The following is a 22,454-nucleotide window of genomic DNA, read 5'->3' as shown; positions in this document are numbered from 1 at the left end:
ATGCTTTGGTTCTCTCTAGGATTCCAGAGCCAACAACAACACACCATGGTGTGATGCTGGGGAATGACTCAGGCTTCAGGAGAAACAAGTACAGTACGTAACCATCCAAAGTTTGGATGTCACAAGGAAAGCGCTTTAACATGCAACGTTCACGAGTGTGCATACTCTGTGTGCAATAGTTGAGCTGTACAATCAACCAGTACACACACTTTCACACAAACACTTGCAGATGTACAGAGACAGTTTGTATCTGTGTTCAGTGTAACATGCGAGCAAGCCAAACTTAACTGTGGCTTCCTGGCATGTTTCTCCTGCTTGTGCCAAGCATGGTGCATGCTGCATGTTCACAATAAACCACAGAAAGCCAGCAATCCTAGCTTATTGTGATGTGTAAATTCAGCCCTCACTATCTGCTCACCCAGCAGGGTTGTGGAGAAAAGGAGACCTCAGTTTTGTTTTGGGATCCTGTGAAAGATGCATAGGGTGCCTGGGAAGGAAATAAGTCATACAAAGCCGTAGCAGATAAATACAGCAACATATGTTTAAAACAAGCAGCAGATTACAGTTTAAAATAAAAAGCAGCACTAAATTCCCAGTATATATAGCAATGAAAAGCAGTTTGCAGTAAACAGGTATTCAAGGTGCATTTAAACTCAGTACTATTCAGCAATTATACAGTATAAAGCAATGGAACATGCCACAGCTTGCTTGTTCTTTATTTATTTTATATTTCACCCATCCTCCAAGGAGGCATACATAGTTGTCCTCCCTCATTTTATCCTTACAACAACCCTGTGAGTTAGGTCTTCATTGCAGAGTAGGGGTTTGAACTCGAGTCTCCCAGTTCCTATTCCAACACTTCAACCATGACACCACACTGGCTGGATTGCATGTTGTTTTCTTCAAAACTCTTATAATGTACTGTCAGCATTCCATAACCCCTCAGTTCCTCCAGTTTTGTCCCTGATTTTACACAAAATAAAAGTGCAGATCCTTACAGAAAGAGGCTTTTGCTTTCAGCTCATTTCAAAGGACTAATGGCTGTGAGATCTGGTTAGCTTGTGCATCGTCTAGGGATAGCACTTGCAAACTGAGATGGGTTTCAGTTGCCTCTCAGGCATGAAATAATGCATAACAATACGACCCACAGATTACAGACTACTGAAGATTTTGTAATTGTATTTTTTGTCTGTGCAACCTATCTTGGGACCTTAGGGCAAGCAAGAAATAATAAATAAATGCATACATAAATAGTAAACAAATAAAAAAGAATAGCAGTAGAAACAAACCCTAACATAATAATAACATGATGGATTTGGCATCAGCTCCCCAGGGAAAGTGCTCCCACATTAATCAGTCCATAGAATGGCAAGAAGGACTGCCAGGTACTGAAAAGGGCACAGGACCATGATGCACATCTGCATATCATATCATTTGCATATGCTAATTCATGCTGTATGGGCAGCTGGGGTCTCATTGGCATTGCATTTTGCAGCATGCCATAAAAGCAAAGTTTTTAAAGTGTTTGCTCAGCCAGCTTTAAAGTCAGCAGCACAAAAACTGTCATGTGCTTTATGTTTTTATTGTTATGCTTTACTGATGATTAAGGAAACAACTGCAAAAGCATCAGTCTCTGTCAGTCACCCTGGGAGCCTAGGCTGAAGGGTGGGTAAGAAACACCAGAAATACATAAACCAACAACTAAGGGCAGTAGAAACAAAATCTAATCCAATAACATGATAACGTATACAGCATTATTGTCAGCTTGAGGTCACATTCATGCTATATATCCATTGTTGACTGTCACGCTTTCTTCCAAAGAACTGCAGGTAGGGAGTTATTCTTGTTTGCTGTTATGTATTTTTGTGCTTTTATACTGTAAACTACCCTGTGATCCTTGGATAAAAGGCAGTATATACGTTTTTTAAATAAATAAATAATCTCCCACAGAGATCCAATTCCCAGCCCTATTAACAAACTATAGAATTCACAGAGAAGCCATGTGTGACTGAGATGTGACCTTATGACCCTGGTCATAAGGTCACTTGCCAGTGAAGATGCTGCCACAGTCATTCACAAGGCACTGAATGGAGGGATTCACGTGGTGGTCCACTGAATACCCACCGACAATGCCCCTGGCAGAAGCCAATATGATGTGATGGAATCCAGGCCACACCCACCCTCTCAGAGAGAGCCAAAGGGGCCTAGTGGTGAGAAGGTTGGACTAGGACCCGGAAGGCCAGGGTTCAAATCCTGCAGCTCACTGGGTGACCTTGGGCTAGTCATTGTTCTCAGCCTGCCTTAACCCTTGTGGTCCCTTCCAATTCTACCTCACAGGGTTGTTGTGAGAATGAAATGTGGAGGGGGACCAGCCATGTATGCCCCCTTGAACTTCTTGGAGGGAAGGTGGGAGAGAAATGAAATGCAACAAATATATTTGTGTAGAATCCTCAGGTGAGACTCATGGACCTGGCTTGCCACTGTGGGAAACTAGGAGAACAGGACCAGAATTTCCAGACTCACTCTTTTTGGGTGGGATTCAATCACTTCCTAGCAAGTTGATTTGGAGCTTTCCTCCAAAAGATCAGAATGAATGAATGAATGAATTTATTTGCAATAAGGAAAGCACACTAGAAATTGTGGGATAACACTTGCTTTGACACAACTGCTGTCTAATTTCCCCACGAATAAATCGGGATGGATGCTCATGAAACAGCTGGCACCATCTAATCTCTCTGCAAACAAATCAGACGGAATGCTGGTTATCTAGGACTGGGAGCAGGGATGTCAGAGGGAAACAGAAATGGCTGAGATTTGCATGCTTGCTTGCTCGTCCCTAAGTGGAAAGGTGGAAAGGTGAGAGTGTTTGTGTGAGAGAATGAATGAATGAATGAATGAGCTTTGTTTGTTATGTGTGTGAGAGAGAATGGGAGGGATGGGCACCCCCACTCTCTTTTTGCTTTGGTCCTTCCCATCCACCACTGGCATGTGGCCCCCGGAAGCTTAGTAAGAAGGGAACCTGGCTCCCTGGGCTAAATATGGGCCTTGCCTGGAGCAACAGAGAAACAAATCATCCCAAACATCTTCTTGTGCACAGCATGGAAGTCTGTCCAAAACAGTTGTGGGATTGCAAAAGGCCCTTTTAAGGGCCCTTTAAGACAGACAATGGGCATTCTGGAATCAGGGGAGATTCTAGGAATGTTGACCACAGAACAACTGAAACAGCTTAAGGGACTACTACCCTCTATCAACTGAAGTTCAAGTAAGTTTTCTAATAAAGGGGGCTATTAAACATTAAACGCCAAAACTTTAGTAATTCCTATGTGTCATGGACAATGATCTGATATGGTTTTTAACTGATACAAGTGGCTTAACATATTACATAAGAATGGGCACCAACAAATGTAGGGCCCATCGAGGGAGATGAGGTGTGGTTTGAAGGAACCTTATCTTTCAACTTCCAGCTTCTATTTTTTAAAAAAACAAAAACAAAACAGTTGCAATTTTTATTTTATGAGCCTCCCATTCTGTCAGGCTGCAAAGAACTGGGTGTATATGATTTTCAAAATATTCTTTGAAAGTACTTTATTAAAGTTTAACAAATAATTAATTATTCAACAGTTTCTTTTCCCTAAAGTTGTCTCATACCAAACTCCAGTTCTAAGAATGCTACGCAGTCGCAAAGATTTGTAAACTGATGTGACAAGCAAATATTTATTTCATAAATTCTGACAATCCAAGAGTTATATTTGCTGTATTTCTATACAAGGCCTTCTTTCAAATGGGGTTGTCACTAAATTCCTCAGTTTGGTCCAGTTACAGAAAAATCCCTGCTCCATCTCGCATATTCGGTGAATTTATACAGCTCAATTATTATTATTACATTTCTAAAAAGCAAGAAGCATGACCACAGCTCAAGGATAATCCATCCAGGCAAAAGTTCTTGAGGGCACAGAGCAGAACCAGTGAAAGATGTGATCTGGAAGGACGACCACATTTGGCTCACAGCCTGAAGGGTTCCCATCCCTTCTCTTGGGCTCAGGCCCCCTCAAATAATTATGGGCACTGTAGTTTGCTCAGGTTTTCTGGGAATTGTAACTCTGGGAGGCGTAAACTAGTCCCCAGAATTCTTTGAGGGAAAGAATATGCTTTGCATATGTAGAACATGGAATATAGGACTTTGTTGGATAACACAGATACAGTGGAACCTTGGGTTATGTACCATCCTCCTTACGAATGCTTTGGGTAACGAGCTCTGCTAACCTGGAAGTAGATGCTCCATGTTGCGAACTTTGCCCCGAGATGCGAGCGGAAGTCGCACGCAGGCGGTGTGGCAACAGCGGAAGGCCCCATTAGTGAAAGCGCACCTCAGGTTAACGGTTTTGGCTTAAGAACAGACCTTCGGAATGAATTAAGTCCGTAACTGGAGGCATCACTGTAATGAGTGTCCCGAACGCAAGACTGTCATCACTGCATGAGAGTTGCGATGTTTTAACATCCATATTGCAGTGCTTCAAGAAACCTGAAGAGCAGCAGAGGGACAACTGAAGGAAGAAAAAGGAGGCTATACATTCTTCTGGAAAGGTCTACCTGAACAAGAATGTTGAATACATGGAGTAGGCTTTGCTATCAAAAATGATCTTGTGAAGCTCTTGTCAGAAGTCCCTACCGGCATTAATGAGCAACTTTCAATCCTTCAATTAAAACTTGCCCAAACCCAACAGGCTACTATTTTAAGCACTTATGCACCAACACTGGATGCCAATGAAGACATTAAAGAAATTTTTTCCCCCTAGCTGGATGCCATCCTATCAGAGATGCCTAAGGTTATCATCCTGGGTGATTTTAATGCAAGAGTTGGAGAGATTTCGATCTGTGGCCTGGGACTATTGCGAACAAAGGAATTGGCAACAGCAACCAGAATGGAATCTTACTTTGACTGTATGTGCAGCACACAACCTTCTTATTACCAACACACTCTTTTGACAAAAAAATAAATTTGAAATATCACGGAGGCACCCTCAGTCGAACCACTGGCACCTCTTCAAGTATGTAATTATCTGAGCTAAAGATCGCTGTGATGTGCTCCTTACCAGAGCTATGATGAGTGCCGACGACTGCTGGACGGATCACCAACTAATACGCTCCATGATGGCTATCTAGATTATACCTCAACGCAGGCTTCAAGGAAGGAAACCAAGGCACAAAATGAACACTCAAACGCCCCTAAGAAAAAAACCTATGCCAACGCTAAGGCTGAGGTTCAAAGAAGAACCAGAGAAGTAAAGAACACCTGGTGGATAAAAAAAGTTCAAGAGATCCAGCACTTAGCTGACACTCATGATGCACAGAGTTTTTTTAAAGCCACAAAGACCATCTATGGGCCAGTAAATCATGGCATATGCCCCCTATGCTCAACAGACAGGTACCACACTTCTAAAGGATAAATAAGCTTTTGCACTGTGTTGGAAAGAACATTACCAGCATCTCCTTAACCGCAACTTCCCCGTAGCTGCTGAGGTCCTCTCACAAATTCCACAAAAACAAATTAGAGATGAGCTTGCAATCTGGGAGAGTTGTGTACAGCTATTAACCAAATGAAAAACAACAAAGTCAGCGGACCTGATGGGATATCTGCCGAAGTTTTCAAAGTGGGTGGAATTGAACTTACACAACAACTTCGCAAACTCATTGAAAAAATCTGGGAGAGAGAGGAGATCTCAGCAGACTTTAGGGATGCCAAAATTATCAGCCTTTTTAAAAAAGGTGATAGAACGGATTGCAGAAACTATTGAGGCATCTCTTTATTAGCTGCAGCTGGCAAAATTCTGCCAAGGATCTTAGCAAACCGTCTTCTAATTATATCCGAGGCTACCCTTCCTGAATCCTAAAATGGTTTTTGACTTTCTAGGGGGACAATGGACATGATTTTCACTGCTTGACACCTTCAAGAAAAATGCAGACAGCAAAACCAACCCCTGTATTTGGCGTTTATAGACCTGACTAAGGCTTTCGACACTGTAAATTGTAATGCCCTGTGGACTGTCCTTCTGAAAATTGGCTGCCCAGATAAATTTGTGAACATCCTTCAGCTCCTCCATGATAATATGACAGCAACAATTGCAGATAACAATGGCTCTCAAAGTGAACCATTCACAGTGGGATTAGGTGTGAAACAGGGATGCGTTATCACCCCAACTCTATTCATTATTTTCACTACCATGATCCCATACATTGTCAAAGGGAAACTCCCCACCGGGGTAGAAATCTTATATCAATAACAGTGACATGATCCACATGTGGTGGACGTGTGAAAAGATTAAGACTTTTTTGGCGAAAATATACGATGAATTAAAAAAGATGATGGGGATAACTTTTACTAAAAAACCGGAGGCATTTCTATTAAGTATTTTAGACAAAGAGGAGGTTAAGTCGGTTATGATTCACTGGGCCAAAGATTTTGGGTATAATATACAGCTGAGTGATTGGGTAAAATTATGGAAAGAAGGTTTAAAATTTACTGCATGCAATGCCCTAAAAGAAAATGTGATGAAAATGATGTATAGGTGGTATATTACACCTGTCAAGTTAGCGAAAATGTATAAAGTCAGTAATAAATGTTGGAAATGTAAAGAAAAAGAGGGAACATTTTATCACATGTGGTGGGAATGTAAAAAGGTGAAATGCTTCTGGGAGATGATATATAATGAGATGAAAAAAATGTAGAAATATACATTCATAAAGAAACCAGAAGCATTTTTACTAGGCATTGTGGGGAGTGATATAAATAGAAAGGAATGTAAGCTCTTTTTATATGCAATAACAGCAGCAAGAATATTACTGGCCCAAAAATGGAAGCAATAAGAATTACCGATGATTGACGAATGGAGGATGAAGTTAATGGACTATGCAGAACTAGATAAACTAACAGGAAGGATTCGAAACCGGCGGGACCAGAAATTCACGGAAGACTGGAGTAAATTTACGGACTATTTGAAAAGTATTTGTGAAGATCAGATGATGTTTGTAGGTTTGCAAGAAGTTTTGTGAGGAGTATTATTAGCAGTATTGCAAAAATGGAGACGGGGAAGGATGATTTGTTAAGAGATGTAAAGGCAATATAAAGTTAAGAAATGCATAAGAAGTGGTTAAAACGGTGGACCATCAGAGGTGCTGATGGAAGTCTAAAAAGAATGTATAAGTGATAAGTTTTGTGGTACATTTTATAATTTATATGTTAAAATCAATAAAAATTATTTTTGAAAAAAGTATTTTAGACAAAGAGATCCCAAAAATTTAAGAGAGATATTCTTGTATGCAACTGTAGCAGCTCGAATACTCGTTGTCAAAGGATGGAAAGATCAGGAGGCTCCAAAAATAACAGGCTGGCAAATTAAATTACAGGAATTTGTGGAGATGGCTCAGTTGACTAGCAAACTCAGAGGAAACTCAAAGCAAAAATTTGCAGAAAAATGGGATGATTATAGAAGATACGTTAAAAAATACAATAATAGTTTTGACACCATGCTAGCTTTCAAGTGACAAAGGAAGTAAAAGGAGGTGGATAACAATTAAGGATTTATGATGTTTTCTGAATGTACTGGAAAATCTATATAGAAAGGTTTATTGTTTTGTGTACATTCAATTGTAAGATAAAATATATGCGAAGGGACTTGACAGGAAGTCAAAATTGAAGAAAAGATTTATAAGACAAAAAGGAAAAAATATTTATTTTCATTATTATCACTATTTTTTGTGTGGGTGTGTGTTTTGTATGGAATGTTTGGGAGGAAATAATACGGCAAATAACAAATAACAAACAAAATATTGATGTGTGTAATTTTTATTTCTCAATTATATTTTGTGGTAGTATGGTTGTAATGTTTTTTGTAACATAAAATCATTCAATAAAATTATTTTTTTAAAAGAAAGAAATCTTATATTGAACAGATGGAAATCTCTTTGACTTGAGTAGGCTGAAAGCAAAGAGTAAGATTACCATAACTTCCGTCGTAGAGCTGCAATATGCTGATGACAACGTAGTGTGTGCACACTCAGAGGATGACCTCCAAACCATCCTAAATATCTTCGCAGAAGCCTTGGCCTATCGCTCAACATCCAAAAAACCAAAGTGCTGCACCAACAAGCACAAAACAACCTTTCCGCAGCGTCACAAATCCAACTCAGTGGTATAATGTTGGAAAGTGTTGATCACTTTCCCTACCTTTCCACAAGGGCCAACATAGATGCCGAAATCTAGCATTGCCTGAGCTCAGCAGGTGCAGCTTTCTCCTGATTGAAGGGCAGAGTGCTTGAGGACTGGGACATTTGCAGGGAAACCAAAATGCCTGTTTACAAAGCTATTGTACTACCAACCTTACTGTATGCTTGTGAAACATGGACCACTTGTAAACACCATCTCCAAACTCCTCGAAAGATTCCATCAACGGGGTCTCCAAAAATTTTTACATACCACTTGGGAAGACAGGCGAACTAATGCCAGTGAACTGGAGGAAGCAAAGATCATGAGTATCAAAGCAATGATTCTTCAACATCAGCTTCGTTGGACTGGTCATGTTGTTCAGGTGCCTGATTATCGTCTTCCAAAGCAACTACCGTACTCTATTCCGAACTTAAAAATGGAAAGTGTAATGATGGTGGTCAACAAAAGAGGTTTAAAGACTCTCTTAAGGCAAATCTTTAAAAATGTAGTATAAACACCAACAACTGGGGAACACTGGCCTGTGAGCGTTTCAGTTGGAGAACAGTCTTTACCAAAGGCTTTGAAGATGCTCGAACTCAGGACGAAAGGTGCTAAGAGAAAGGCACATTTGGAAAACCCTCACCGTGATTAACTCCCGCATGCAAACCCCACTGCAGAAGGACATGAGGATCCAGAATTGGCCTCCACAGCCACTTACGGACCCCCTGTTAAAACTGTGTTCATGGAAGACAATCTTACTCAGCTACAAGCAGCAGCATGCATAGTTTGTACACAATGTGCAGGCTGCAATTCTATACACAGAACTCAGTAGGGTTTAGTTCTGAGTAAATGTATAACTGCATTGCTGGAAGCTTCATAAAAACGTTCAGAGGTACCTAGGTAGCGCAATGCTATGCTTATCTACTCCAGAGTTAATTACCAATGAGGCCCAATAAATGGGATTAGGACTGCAATCTCAGTCTTGCCAGTTTGCTGCGGCTGAATTCATCCTAAAACGGGAAGCTTCACCCGCCTTTCTTCTTTTTTGACCCCTCCTAGCCAGGTATGGATGTTTCACAGAAATGCAGACCAACTTTGCGTATTCAGAAGCTAGTTTCTTGTAATGGTACCCCACCTTTCCTTAAAGGGCGAGAGACGGTGTAAGCTAACCCATTTCCTCCTAGATGACGGTGGACGGGAGCCGGCTGCGCGCTTTTTGCGCCCGATCCAAGAGCAGGAGGTGGCGCTGTGCGGCTGCTCCAACCACACACAGAAGGAAATAAAAGGGGAGGAGGAGGAGGAGCTGCAGCAGCAGCAGCTGCGGTTGCCATTGTAACTGCAGCCCCGCCGGCGGAGGGAGGAGCCTCCGCAATCATCGCCGCCGCCGCCGCCGCCGCCCCGGGAGCCCTGGCAGGCCGGGCCTTGCGGTACGTGCCCTCGGCGGGGCGAGCAGCCGGCTGTCCGGGGCTCGCCCGCTGCCCCTCCGGGCGCGCCCGCCTCGCCTCTCCGGTCCCTGCGCCGGGCGAGTGGGCCGGGCCGGGCCGGGCAGGGGGCGCGGCGGGCGGGCGGGAGGGAGGCGCTGGGCCCGCACGGACGGAGCCTCCGGCGCCCCCTCGCTTGCCAGGCCCCCCGCATCCGGCAGCGTTTCCGCGGGGAGGGGGGGGGCAACATGGTTCCGATTCAAAGCGAGCAAACGCGCCTGCTTCCTCGAGGTCTTTTCGCCCCCGGGGCTTCTCCCTCCGGGATTCGGCCGCCCTTTCCCTCTTCCCTGCGCCCCATCCCGCCTTTGTCTCCTAAAAGCGCCCCCCCCCCCGGCCCGGGTTGACCCCTCAGACGGGGTCTCTCGACGACGCTCAGTTTCTGGTGCTTGCTGCCTGCTTAAGCCAGCTGCCTTTTAAAAACTTGTCTCTTTGAAACAGAGATGCTCTTTTTCATGAATTCCCCTTTTTAAAGAACTTTGCAGCTGGTCTTTCGACACAGCCAGTCCGAAGGAGACGGGGCCATAACTGCTCACTTGGGTCTCCAGCTGCGTTTGGGCTACAATTTCCATGCCCGCTGGTCCTGCTAGCCAGGGGATGATGGGAGTTGTAGCCCAACAGCAGCTGGAGACCCAAGTTAGGGAAAGACTAGGTTAGAGTACCTGCTGTGCGTGCAGGAGCTCCCAGGTTCAGTCCCAGCATCTCCAGGTAGGGCTCAGGGACATCTTCCTTCCTGCTGCCAGTCAGTGTAGGCAATACTGACCCAGGTAGACCACAAGGCAGCTTCCTATCTTCCTAAGAAGTTCACTAACTCATTCCCATTTCTGGTAACCTAACCCACCTGTGTTCATTTTACAGCAAGTTGTTTTTAAAGTTACTTTTAACTGTTTTACAATAAATTTGCTTTTTCAAAAAAGAAATGTAATCTGCAAACGAGTATCAAGCCTGTTGATTAACTTGCCATGCTTAATTGTTCTAACAAAGTGAATACATTTCTTTTTAAGCAGTCGGATGGCTAACCCTGATTGTCTCCTCCCGACAGGCCACCACCCCACCGTCACCCTGGCGCTGCGCTGTTTGGACGGTGTATTCCTTTCCCCCACGGAGAATGATTTTGTCAACAAGATTGTGGAGGAATTGGACCACTTCCTGCTTCACAACCAGCTGGAGAAGTGAGTGGCTCCTGTCAGCAGCTGGTGGATGCTGCTGTCCTCCTCTGCTTTAGGCCTTTGTCTGCCACAGGTGAGGCAGTGAGGTGCCCTCCAGGTCCCTGACCATTGGCTATGCGCTGGCTCTGATTGGAGGCAGGATCCAACAACATTTAGAGGACACCATGCTTGCTAGCGCTGGTCTCCCAAGTCCAGCGCTGCAGGTGCCCAAGCTGGAAGGAGCCTTGGGTGGCGACCATGTTTGGAAAAGGCTAAGGACCTAAGAAGAACCTTATTGGATCAGACCAAAGGCCTGTTCAGTTTCACATCCTGCTCTCGTAGTGGCCCACCAGGTGCCTATGGAAACCAGGCAAACAAACTCAGCACAACAGCAGCCCCTCCCCTTGTGATTCCCAGCTTCTGGCCCTCAGGGCTGCTGCCTCTGACTCTGGAAGCAGAGTGGAGCCATTGTGGCTAGTAGCCACTTATAGCCCTGGATTTCTCCGACCCTCTTTCAAACCCCTCCACGTTGGTGTCCATCCCTGCTGCTTGTGGAACTGAATCCCACCGTTTAACTGTGTGGTGTGTGAATAAATTCTTTTGTCCATCCTGAATCTTCCAATGTTCGGCTTCATTGAATGTTCTAGTGTTACGCGAGAGGGAGATGAGTTTTCAGGTTAAGAACAGTTTCAGGTTAAGAACAGACCTCCGGAACGAATTAAGTACTTAACCCGAGGTACCACTGTATTCTAAATGTGGTTGCATCATAGATTTGTATAACTGCATTATCCTATTGGAAGTTTTATTTTCAGTTTCCCCCTAATGATTTCCAGCATAGAATTTGCCTTTTTCACAGCTTCCACACATCAGGTAAACAGTTTCATTGAGCTCTCCACCGCAACTCCAAGGTCTCACTGCTGGTCAGTCATTGCCAGTTCGGACCTCATGTGAAATTATTATTTTCTGCCCCTACTTTACACTTGCTTACATTGCCATTTTACTGACCATTCCCTCCATTTGGAAAGGTCTCTTCGGAGCTCTTCCCTTTCTGCCCTGCACAGTTTAGTATCACCAGCAAATATGGTCACCACACTGCTCACCCCGAACTCTAGATTGTTTATGAACAAGTTAAATAGCACAGGCCCCAATACCAATCAGACACCCTCCCCCCCCCCCAAAAAAAAAATGGAAAAGGGGAAAAAGAAAAGCTGAGCAAATACAAAGTGTGCCTTGTTCTTTACTTCTACCCTGTATCACTGGCAGTTTCTCCCCAGGGGTTAGGAGTCCTTCTGTGCTATAGAGCAACGATTCATTGATGAATCTGCTTTAGTTCCATAACTTGCAGGCACAGAAAATGGAGTTCTTTAAAGGTATCTACTACTCAAGGCTGCCGTGAGACACTACCTGCCCAAAGATGAAAAAGAGGAAGGTGCTTTATATGTCATGGGCAGCTTAAATTAAGTATGGAAGCTGTCCGTTCCACGCTTATATAATACGTGCACATTCTGTTCCTGCCATTGCCTATTTGTTGGCACCTGTCTGTCTCGAGAGACAGTGGAGTGGGCCTCTGGGGGTGAAGTCAAACTGCTGCATTTGCCACACCAAAGTGACTTCCCTGGGGCACAAGGCTGGGCTCTTTGTATGGAGGTCCTGGGCTGCCCAGACGACAAGACCCTCCCTCCTGGCCTCGCTGACGTGGTCCAAAGGAAGGCAGAGCGAGACATTTGGTACCAGTTTGGTTGCTGGAAGAAGGCATACAAGGCACCACCCAACTGCCTTAGTGACTTTGCTCCGGATTTGTGTAGGGTTTATTCCTGAGTCTTGTCTTCTCCTGAAGCTGTTCCACTAGGCAGTGGAGGTTTAGGATCAGAGTTTTCCTTCTCCTAGGTGGGCCTCCTTCCCAGGTGGACAAGCCCCATCTGCCCCTCACTTCCCTCAACAGCATATGCAGAAAGTGCCTTCTTGACCGTTGGAGCCACTCTTGGTCTTGTCCGCTCCATCCGCCGGAGCCTGTCTTCACATGCATTTATGCTTAATATGTCTGATATCTCCCTCCCCATTTTTTCAAACTGTACATTATCAGCTGTCCAAATGCACATTTTTTCCAACCTCACATTTGGTGTTCGACTGTACACTAAAAAACACACCCTTGATGGTTAGAGATGATTTGCGTTGCAGTTCAGTGATATCTGGAGGGCTTTAGTCTTCTCCACCCCCTTCCTTATGAATGCGAGTTGTTTTTACCACAGCTGCAAAATGGCCAGAAATTGGGGGACATCTGGCACAACCTCTGACCACTCCCTACTGACTCTTCTGTCCTTTCCCTTTCCTTTTCCAGAGTCCTCTTGTTTCCTCCGTTGTCCAGTCGCCTGCGGTACTTGATCCACAGGACTGTGGATGATGTCGACCAGCTGAGCAGCTTTTCGGTTGGAGAAGGCTGGAGGAGGAGGACGGTGGTCTGTCACTCAGCGATCAGGTTGGACTCTCACAGTTCTTCAGCCCTTGACTCACCTTCTCCCCAAGGGCAAAGACTGCAGCGGGGAAACTTTCCCGGCCTGTGGGCTGAATTCTTATCTCCCACAATTCCAGTGGGGCATTTTGACAGGTGGGCTGAGCTGCTCACCTGTCAATTGCCTGCTGTCAGCATGACATCAGTGGAAGCATTTTCCTCAGGGGTTTGCAAGTGCTGATGGTTAGTGGTGTTGGCAAAACCCTCTTCAGCAGACAGCTCCAACGTCATCTGCCCCACACCCTCCATATAGGACATCCGGTGTGGGGCAAGTGGGCATGGCTCGGGAAGACAGCCTTTGCAAGCCAAATTCAGACTCCAGTTGGGAGGTTCCCCACTGCTCGGCTACACATTGCATCCATTATGTAAAATGTAAGCCAGGCTCCTGAATGTTGAGGAATTCAGAAGCTCCCTCCACATGAGGCAGCAAACAGGAATTCTGGGAAACACGAGCTACTGGCTGATGGGATTGATGCTGACAGCGAGCTCCTTTGAAGCTGCCACCTGACCGGGGGGGGGAGGGTTGATAATTGGGTGGCCCATTGGAAAGGTCTGTCAGCTCCTACTCTATAAGAAATATGTAAGCAGGACCTGATGTTCATGTGCTTGAAGCGGCAAACCAGGGATGTGGTCTGTGGTCAGGGATGATGGGAGTTGTAGTCCCAGAGGGCCACAGGGAGATTTAATTTGGAGTAAACTTGCAATAGGGTTAGGTAAGGTTGGATTTGTTTTGGGGTCCCATGCTTGAAAGGGAGCAGTTCTCGGGGAGTTCACACATGACAAGCTCCTTGGAATGTCTCCTTTCTGCTGTTGTTCTTCCTCTCTTGGGTTTAGGTTGCCAGATGAACCAGATGATCAAGATGGCTCCTGCAGCAGTGCCCCCAGCTCAGGCCACCCTCCCCAATCGAGAAGCAGAGGAGGCCGACCCAGAGGAGGCCCACATCACATGGACACACTGGCAGATGGCTCTCAAGGCCGGAAGGGAGGTGGCCGGGGCAGGAGGCAGCCCCGGAGGAAGCCGGACAGAGCTCTGTACGTTCCCAGAGCCATGCGCAAGAAGCCTGAGGGCTTGAGGCAGGAAGGTGCGGAGGCCTTTGCGAGTGAGGTGTCCGGCTTTGGGGTCAGTGAGGATGGTCACCAGATGTCCAGTGCCACTCATGATACCAAAAGGATTCCAGCTGCCAACAGCTTACCTGCCAACAGTGATCCCTGCGTGCATCACCCAGAGGCTGAAAGCCCTAGAGAGATGTGTACAGATAATTTGGAGCTCAGTAGTATAAGTGGCGAAGGGGCTATGGAGCACTCAAGCTGCCTTCTGTCGGAATGTGTGTCTAATCCATCAAAGCCGGATGGCCAAAGCAACGTCAGCCAGGTAGTCTCAGTGCTGGAGAGCAGCCCAAGCCTGACTGCACTGGAAAGCCCTAGTAAAGATAGCAGAGATGTTTTGGTCCCAGAGTGCTGTGAAACCTCAGGCCTTCCAGAAGAGCAGACGAAAGAGCCTTCTGGTGGGGTGCTGTCCAAAGAAAGTGGACATCATCCTTTGCCAGAAGGCCAGAATGAGAGACCTCTAGATGCTGTTGCTGTAGAGTTGAGCGTAAGCTTATCAGTTGCAGAAAACCAGGATTCCCCTGTACTGGAAAGTGGTGTTTTCCCACCTGTTCTGGAAGACCATGTGAGAGACATTGCAGATGCCATTTTGTCGGAGCCTCATAATGATCTCTCCCTTGCAGAAGATAAGGGTGATGATTGCGTTTGTGCCACTGAGGTAGAATGTAGCGAGATGCTGCCCTTGCCGGAAGATGGTGCTGTGGATGACCTTGCATTCCAACGAAGCCCAGAGGCATCAGCACTGGAAACCCAGGACAAGGATTGCACTGAGGCATTGGAGTGTAGCCAAACAGAGTCCTACGGGGATGCTCAGGGTCAAAGTAGTCCTTGTGGCTCTGGGCCAGATGGGGCACCCACTCCTGTAACGGAAAGTAGCAAAGATCGACCCGTGTTGGATCCACAGGCTCTCCCCTTTTTGAGTACATCTCTATCTGATCCTGATACAGCCAACCTCGTATTTGAAAGCCAGGAGAAAGCAGTGGTAGACCTGGAAGGTAACCAGTGGCCTGGGCTAGAATTCTCTTCTGGAGATAGAAGTGTGGGGCACTCTGCAGTGGAAGGAAAGGACAGCATCTTTGAGGATGATTGTGGCACTGAACTCTTACAAGAGGTAATAGTTTTAACTTACAGACTTGTTTCTGAGTGGGTTGGTTCAGACGTAACAGTAAGCCAAGGTTTAGAACTATGGTTGCATTCAGATGTAACAGTAAACCACGGTTTAGCACTATGGCTGTGGAACACTAAGGCAGCTTTTGCTAACCAGGAGCCCTTTCTGCTGTGCTGCCTGGTGCTCAGTGGCGGAGCAAGCCAATTGGGCGCCTGGGGCGGTGCGCGTGCCTCGGGGCGGGGCTGGGCAGGACGCTCCAAGGGCCTCCGAGGAATCTGCCTGCCTCCTCCCACTCAGCTGCCCTACAGCTGAGGAGGAGGTGGCGGGCAGACCGTTTGGGGCAGTGCGGAGCCTGCGGGCATGCTGCAGGCCCCACGGTGAGTGTCACCTGGCATTTTGTCACCCCCCTCAGTGGTGACACCTGGGGCAGCCTGCCCCCACCATCCCCCTCTTCCTCCCCCCCTGCTGGCGCTGATGGGAGTTGTGGTCCAAAACATCTGGGGGGCACCAGGTTGGCAAAGGCTGTGTTAAGCCATTCAGTGTGGTTTCTTTTAGCCACATTGTGCCCAGGCTGCTTGTAGGTGTCCGCAGCTCTAGTAATTCCACTTTGCTGCTTCCTCTCTTCAGCAGGGAGACGAACCACAGTGCAGCTGCTTTGCATCACATCCCAACCAGCATTTGTGGCTTGCTTCTCCCAAAGAAGCCATGATTGGGTCACGCAGAGCAAACCACATGGCTTTGCCCCTACTGGCGTAAGCCCATGGGGAACTGTGGCTCCTGGGCTCAAAAGGCTTCCCCATCCTGGTCTACTGTGGCTGGCAGTGGTGCTTTAAGTTCTCGGGAAAGGGGTCTCCTGCTACCTATGGAAGCTCCTTTTTGTCTGGGGCCTTCTACACTCAAAGCAGGATGCTCTGCCATGAGCTGCAGCGCTTTCTCAAATGATTAAGAACTTATGAAGCTGCCTTCTACTGAGTCAGACTCTTGGTCCATCTAGCTTAGTATTTCTCTACTCCAGGAAGAGCCTCGAGACGTTATTGGGCTACAAGCTAGCATGGCCAGCTGTCAGGGTGATGGGAGTTGTAGCCCAACTGTACCTGGAGGCATCACGTTTTCTACCCCTGGTCTACACTGATGGGCAGCAGCTCCCCAGAATTTCCCACCCCTACCTGGAGATACCAGGGGTTGAACCTCCACAGGCAGATTTGGGTCCTTTATCCCTGACATAGGATCCTTCCTCAGTTTCAGCAACAAGCAACCAAAATGCTAAAGTAGCAGCATAACAAAGGATTACTCTGGGGCTCAGCCAACACCCAAAAGCCCCTCCTGTGTAGAGCTGCCCTTTGGCACAAAAAAGGGAGAGTTGGATCAGCAGAATCGTGTTGGGAAAAACTATTACTGGATCACGCCTGCACCATCCACTCTCTTGCCATTTTAGCAGTCTGGCTTCCCCAGAAAAATCCTGGGAACTGTAGCTGGTTAATGTCTTCCTAATTACTCCTAGCAGTCTGTACAAACTACAGTTCCCAGGATTCATTGGAGGGAGCCACGGCTCTTAAAGTGGTATAGTCATGCTTTGACTGTAGGGTGTGGATGTGTCTCTGGACTGTACCACTTGAGGCTGTTGGTGGAGTGTTGCATGTTTGAAGGCTCCCCAAGGGGGGAACCCCTAGGTTGTATTCAGCTGTGTCCTGCCTCAGGGGGTCTCCTTGGGGCAGGACTAGCACAGAATACCACCTGCTCTTTGCATGTAGAAAACAAGCTCATAGAGCAGGTGTGGGGATGCTGCTGAAGAGGCCTTGGCGATTTATAGTTTTCAACAGATATATCACCAGCTAAAAATCGTGAGATACCGCTATATCATGATGCCTGAAATAAGGAGGAAGGAGGACGTAAAGTGGGGAGGAAGCAGCAGCTGAGGGGTGATTCCTGGATGTGGACTTCAGACCAGCCCAAGTTGTTGTAATCTGCTCTCTCCTTACTGGTCTCTCGGCCAGTGGCTGGGCTGCAGAGGGAGGGAGATCAGCAAAGTAAGAGGTTTATTTTTTGTGATCAGGTGATAAAATCAACTTGGCTTGGCTCCTGTGTTTGCTGTGCTGGGTCTTCAGTCAGAGGCGAAAGGGCAGGAGACCCTGATCTTTGCACGTGGGTGAGCTCTTTGTAAGCTATCAGGGAATCTTCTTCCCCTTCAGAAATGTTGGACACAATATATTACCAGGTCTAAAATTATGAAACTATTATCGTGATCTGGACTTCAAACTGGTTTTGGACAATGTATCGATACCACACTCATCCCTATTGCTGAACTACAAGTCCCATCAGTTAGCATGGCCAATGACCAAGGCTAATGCAGTTACAGTTCAGCACCTTCTGTAGGTTCAAAGGTGCCCCGCAACTGACGTGGAAGAAAACAAGACCAGCTTTCTAGTTTTCTACTTGCAGGGTGATTTTTAATGGGGAAATGTTGAAAAATGCAGCAGTGCATCTGCATGCTGAAGTGGTACAGTGGTCTAGAAAAAGCTTTGCCACCTGTTTCTGCTGATGGTGTAGCTTGATCCTGACTGTATTCCACGTACAGATGTTTCCTATCTGTAAATATTTCTTGTTCTTGCAGTGTTCTTTCTTTTCTTTTCTCCTGCCCCTAGATCACAAATTACTTGACCATAAAGGACATAAGCATTGAGAAAATCCAGTTTGATTACTCCAGCTATGGGGAAGCACAGATCAATGAAGGAGATTTTGGCCATGTGCTAGAGATATATGATTTTTCGCCCTTGCTAAAAACCGAGCATCTTCTGGAGGCCTTTGCAGAGTTCCAGTAAGTAGATGGGCAAGGGACTTCCTGGTCAGGACTGGCTGAATGCTGGAAGCGGTGTTACACTGAATCAGACGTTTGGTCCATCTGGTTCAGGGCTGTACATACTGACTGGTATCTATGAAATTTCAAGCAGGGCATGTGCCCAACTCAGACCTGGAGATGTTAGCAAACCAGAGGGATGACGCAGAGTTTAGGGATACATTCCAGCCAGGGAAAAGTCTTCAAGGAGGAAGCAAAGCAGGGCCAGTGAGAGGTGTGGCCTGGGGACAAGGGTGTACAACTGGGAAGGTGTGGGTGCTTTGGAGAGAGAGAGGCCCTCTCTTAATATTTTTATCTGGGTGGAACTATCCGTGGCTTCATGTAACTGACAAGCAACACTGTGGTCTGTCTTTTAGAGAGAGTGGATTTAAGCTACAGTGGGTCGATGATACTCATGCTCTTGGGATCTTCTCCAGTTTGGCAGCAGGTAATTTTGGATTTTCTGTAGGAATGCCTGTGAGTTTAGGGTTTACCTATGTTCCCCCCCTGTTTTTCCCTTAAATTGTGTCTGGTGCATTTTCCTCTCCTTCCCACTCCAACGATGGCATTCTCCGATCATGAGAATGCACAAGACAAGCAGAGCTGGTTACAAATGACATACGTATTGGGAAGGAGGAACCTCTGGCTGTCTCTGCATCTGTTGTTTGTTTATCTCCTAGGCAGCTGATCTTCCTTGGTCCTCCCAACTCTTAGGGAATGTTCCCTGCCAAGGAGAGTAATAAAAGGGAGGTAACTGATGGATTGTGGAGAGAGGCAGTTCATGTGGAATGGCAGACTATGGTTTGCTATTGTGCAAGTGAAGCTAGGACTCTCTACCTTCCTGTTGCTATGATACCTGAATCAACAAACCATGGTTTGCACAAAATAGGAAGTTGGGAAATTGAATTGGAAGGGGCAGTGCTTGAGCCCAATCCTTGCTTTCCTAAGGCAAAACCATGGTTTGGGGTTGCATGGGAGCCAAATGTGTGTGATATGCATCCCCTCTGGCTCCTGCTGCCTGTTGCTGGGGGAGCCTTTTGTGCACTCACTTGGTGGCTGCATGTGTAGGCAGGAAGCAGCTACAAGGATATTCACCTGGAGGGGGGATGGGCGTGAACAATCTTCCCTAGACATTTGACACTCCCAAGCACTGGACAACAATCATGGCATCAATCTATGTTTTGCTCCAGTAGTAATTTGACTCCCTCTGTGGCAACCCTAGGAGAGAGTTCAGGACAGCCTTCCACAAGCTGGTGCCCTCTAGATAACGCGATTGGACTACAATGCCCATCAGCCCTAGGCAGCATGTGTCTCCTGGGATTGTTGGGAGTTGTAGTCCAAAACCATGCTTGGTCTTATTTCTGAAAAATCGTACTTTCTTTTTCAGCTTCTCAAGCCTTGGAACAGAGTTATACCTCCCTAAAGATCCGACACCTGATCCACGGAACAAGGCAGTCAAAAATCAAGGCTCTTCAGCGGCCAAGTAAGAGCATTTTTGAAGCTGCTGCTGCTTCAGAGACCTCTGGCACCCCACTTCCCAAGAGGCAATGACCTGCTTACATATGTAGATGGATGCCTGTCACTTTACTGCTAAGGTCCAAAGCCCCATCTGCTCTGTATGTGTAAAGCAGTTTCAGACCACTTGAAGTGGTAATGGCTTCTTCCCTCAGTGAATTCTGGGAGCTGTAGTTCGTTGCTGAGAGTGTTGTTGGGAGACCCCTCTTCCCCTCACAGAGCTACAGTTCCCAGAGTGGTTCAACAGTCAGTCCCTCTTCCCAAAGAACTATGTAAGAGGACGTGGGTCAGAGTGCTGCCCTTCCAACTTCCTCTTTCGTCTCTTTGTACTTCCAAGGTCCTTAACCTCCTCCTCACAAAGGGGACACTGGCTGGGGCTTAGAGGCTCACAGCTGCCAGGTTAATTCCTTATGGCCCCCACGTTTCTGATCTGAGGTTTAAAGTCTAGCTAATGAGCAAACAAGGATCATACAGTGGTTTTTGAACCTGGTGTGGCAGATGCAGGAAGGTTCACTGGGGTGGGGTAAAGCAAGGGCTGGAAACTTCAGGCCCAGTGGCTTCTGGACCTCTCTCTCTCTGACCCTTGAGACTTTCCACAGGCCACATGCTCAGTGGCCTGGCTTTGCTCCTGCCTTGCTTGATTTTGCCTCATTGGAACTTGCCCTTGAGTTCTGATAGTGGAATTATTTAAATGGGAGCTGTGATCTGGGACTGCAAGCTGATAGCAGAGTTTGTCTAGAGCAGAGGTGGTGGGGGGGAAGTTGTTGCTCCATCACCCCTGACCATTAGCCATGCTGGCTGAGGCTGATGGGAGCTGGAGTCCCAACATCCTCTGCATGGCCACAGGTTCCCCACTCCTGGCTTAGAGAGAAAGCAATGTATAGTGTGAGCGTTAATGAGGGCGAGACCAGCTGTGAAAGGCAGCAGCAGCAGCAACACTGTTGAAAAGAGCAGGACTCTGTTGCTGCAGAGAGCCAGATTGTCAGCATATTGCATGGGAAGGGATATGAAATGTCAGCATTATTGTGTGTTGAAGGGATGCTGGTTTTATATTGTTTAAGCTTTAAATATGTTCTGGTTTCAAACTCATCCCAGTTCACGACGTAATTGTGAAGTAGTCTGCATTTGCCACAGTGGTTTGTCCACTAAGTGGAGTTTCAACAAACCACAGTACCCCATGTTTGGATGTGATGGGAAACTGTGGCTTCTCTCCAAGGTGGATGCCTTCAACCATTTCCTTCTGCACACATCGGAAGAGGGGAGAGTATCCAAGTCAGTTCACTGACACATTTGTGTATCGGGAAGCTATAATTCCTGTTATGTGTGAACTGGCCCAGTGAATTTAGCCAGGCTCTTATCAGGAAGTCGACTGAGTAAGAAACTTTCTCTCTGAGGTGCCGATTTTCTTTTTTAATATACATTCAGGGAGGTGATAGTGTTCATGGTTGGATTTTAATTTTTTTTTTTTAAGTCTTAAAAAATGGTGTTCATCACTTGCAATGTTATGCCCCACCCAGCTGCCTTCACGTCTAGACCAGCCCATCTCCGTATTGTGGAAAGAGAACCTGGGCATCCAAGCCCCTTTTGCCAGACCCTTCAGACTCCCCCCCCCCCCGAACAGGCTGCGTCTCTCTCCCACTGCACCCCTGTTGCTCCACGACTCCTCCTCCTCCTCTTCCATTTCCCCCCAGAGCTCCTTCAGCTGGCCAAAGAGAGACCTCAGACGGACGTGGCGGTGGCTCGGAGGCTGGTGACCAGGGCCCTGGGATTACAGCGCAAACCTCCACGGAGCTCCGGCTGGCAAGTGCTGGATCCAGCAGAAAGCACAAGCTTGCCAGAGTAAAAAGCAGGTTGCCCTGTGTGGCTTGAGGTGATGGTCTGGGGGTGGTATTAAAACTGTACTCCTCACTTACGATGATTGCAGGCCTCATCTGTGCTCAGCTGGCTCGGTGGTGGTTGCAGGTTTCTTTTACTATGGAAGTAGTCAGGAGTTGGTGGTGATAGTGGCTGGTTGTGTTTGAAGCCAGACAGGGATTCCAAGCCCATGAGAGTTATTGTTGGGCACTGAACTTCCTGGACACTTGCTGGGAAGGAGGCTGACCTTCATACAGGCACCACAAGAGGGCGCTTTAGCACAATAAGAGAACTGTCCCAATTAGCCAAGTGCAATAGAACTGAAATACCTTATGAAGGTTTTCTTCTATGTATATGTGACTTGGCTGATATTATTTTAATTTAAAAACCTGCGCTCTGAAAAGTTGGCCGGGGCTGGGATCTGGTGTTTTGTTTGCACGGGACGTTCCTTGGGCCCATTAAGGTGGAACTGGACAATTTTGGTTTCCCTTTCCATGTCTCTTCCAAACCTCTCGTGAAGTGGAGAAGAGAGAGTGCAATTTCTGGGGGGGGGGGAGTGCAGAAGGTGCGCCCCCTGCCCCCTCCAGTCACCCGTTTCAGGTTCCAAGTGTGTGTGTGTGAAAATCAGGTTTGGATCTCCTTGTGGGGGGAACGCAGCAGCTGGAGGACCAAGTGCTTCTCCCCTCCTTGCCTAGAAAT

The 22,454-nt window shown here is 46.8% G+C and overlaps 1 protein-coding gene across 1 annotated transcript; it reads left to right on the top strand.

Annotated features, from left to right (window-relative positions):
• Positions 1 to 2,374: 2,374 nt before the first annotated feature.
• R3HCC1 (R3H domain and coiled-coil containing 1) lies at positions 2,375 to 21,813 on the top strand (the record flags this gene model as incomplete). The annotated part of the gene is made up of 9 exons (XM_080983339.1): positions 2,375 to 2,406; positions 3,258 to 3,262; positions 10,724 to 10,853; positions 13,168 to 13,305; positions 14,173 to 15,556; positions 18,196 to 18,368; positions 18,764 to 18,834; positions 19,774 to 19,869; positions 21,593 to 21,813. The coding sequence occupies 9 exons, from the start codon at positions 2,375 to 2,377 to the stop codon at positions 21,742 to 21,744; spliced, it is 2,181 nt and encodes a 726-aa protein (XP_080839465.1). The 3' UTR covers positions 21,745 to 21,813.
• Between the last annotated feature and the right edge of the window lie 641 nt (positions 21,814 to 22,454).

Source organism: Podarcis pityusensis, assembly GCF_964106645.2.
Source record: "Podarcis pityusensis genome assembly, chromosome: 15".
Taxonomy (NCBI): domain Eukaryota; kingdom Metazoa; phylum Chordata; class Lepidosauria; order Squamata; family Lacertidae; genus Podarcis; species Podarcis pityusensis.
This window is presented reverse-complemented; position numbering and strand designations above follow the sequence as displayed.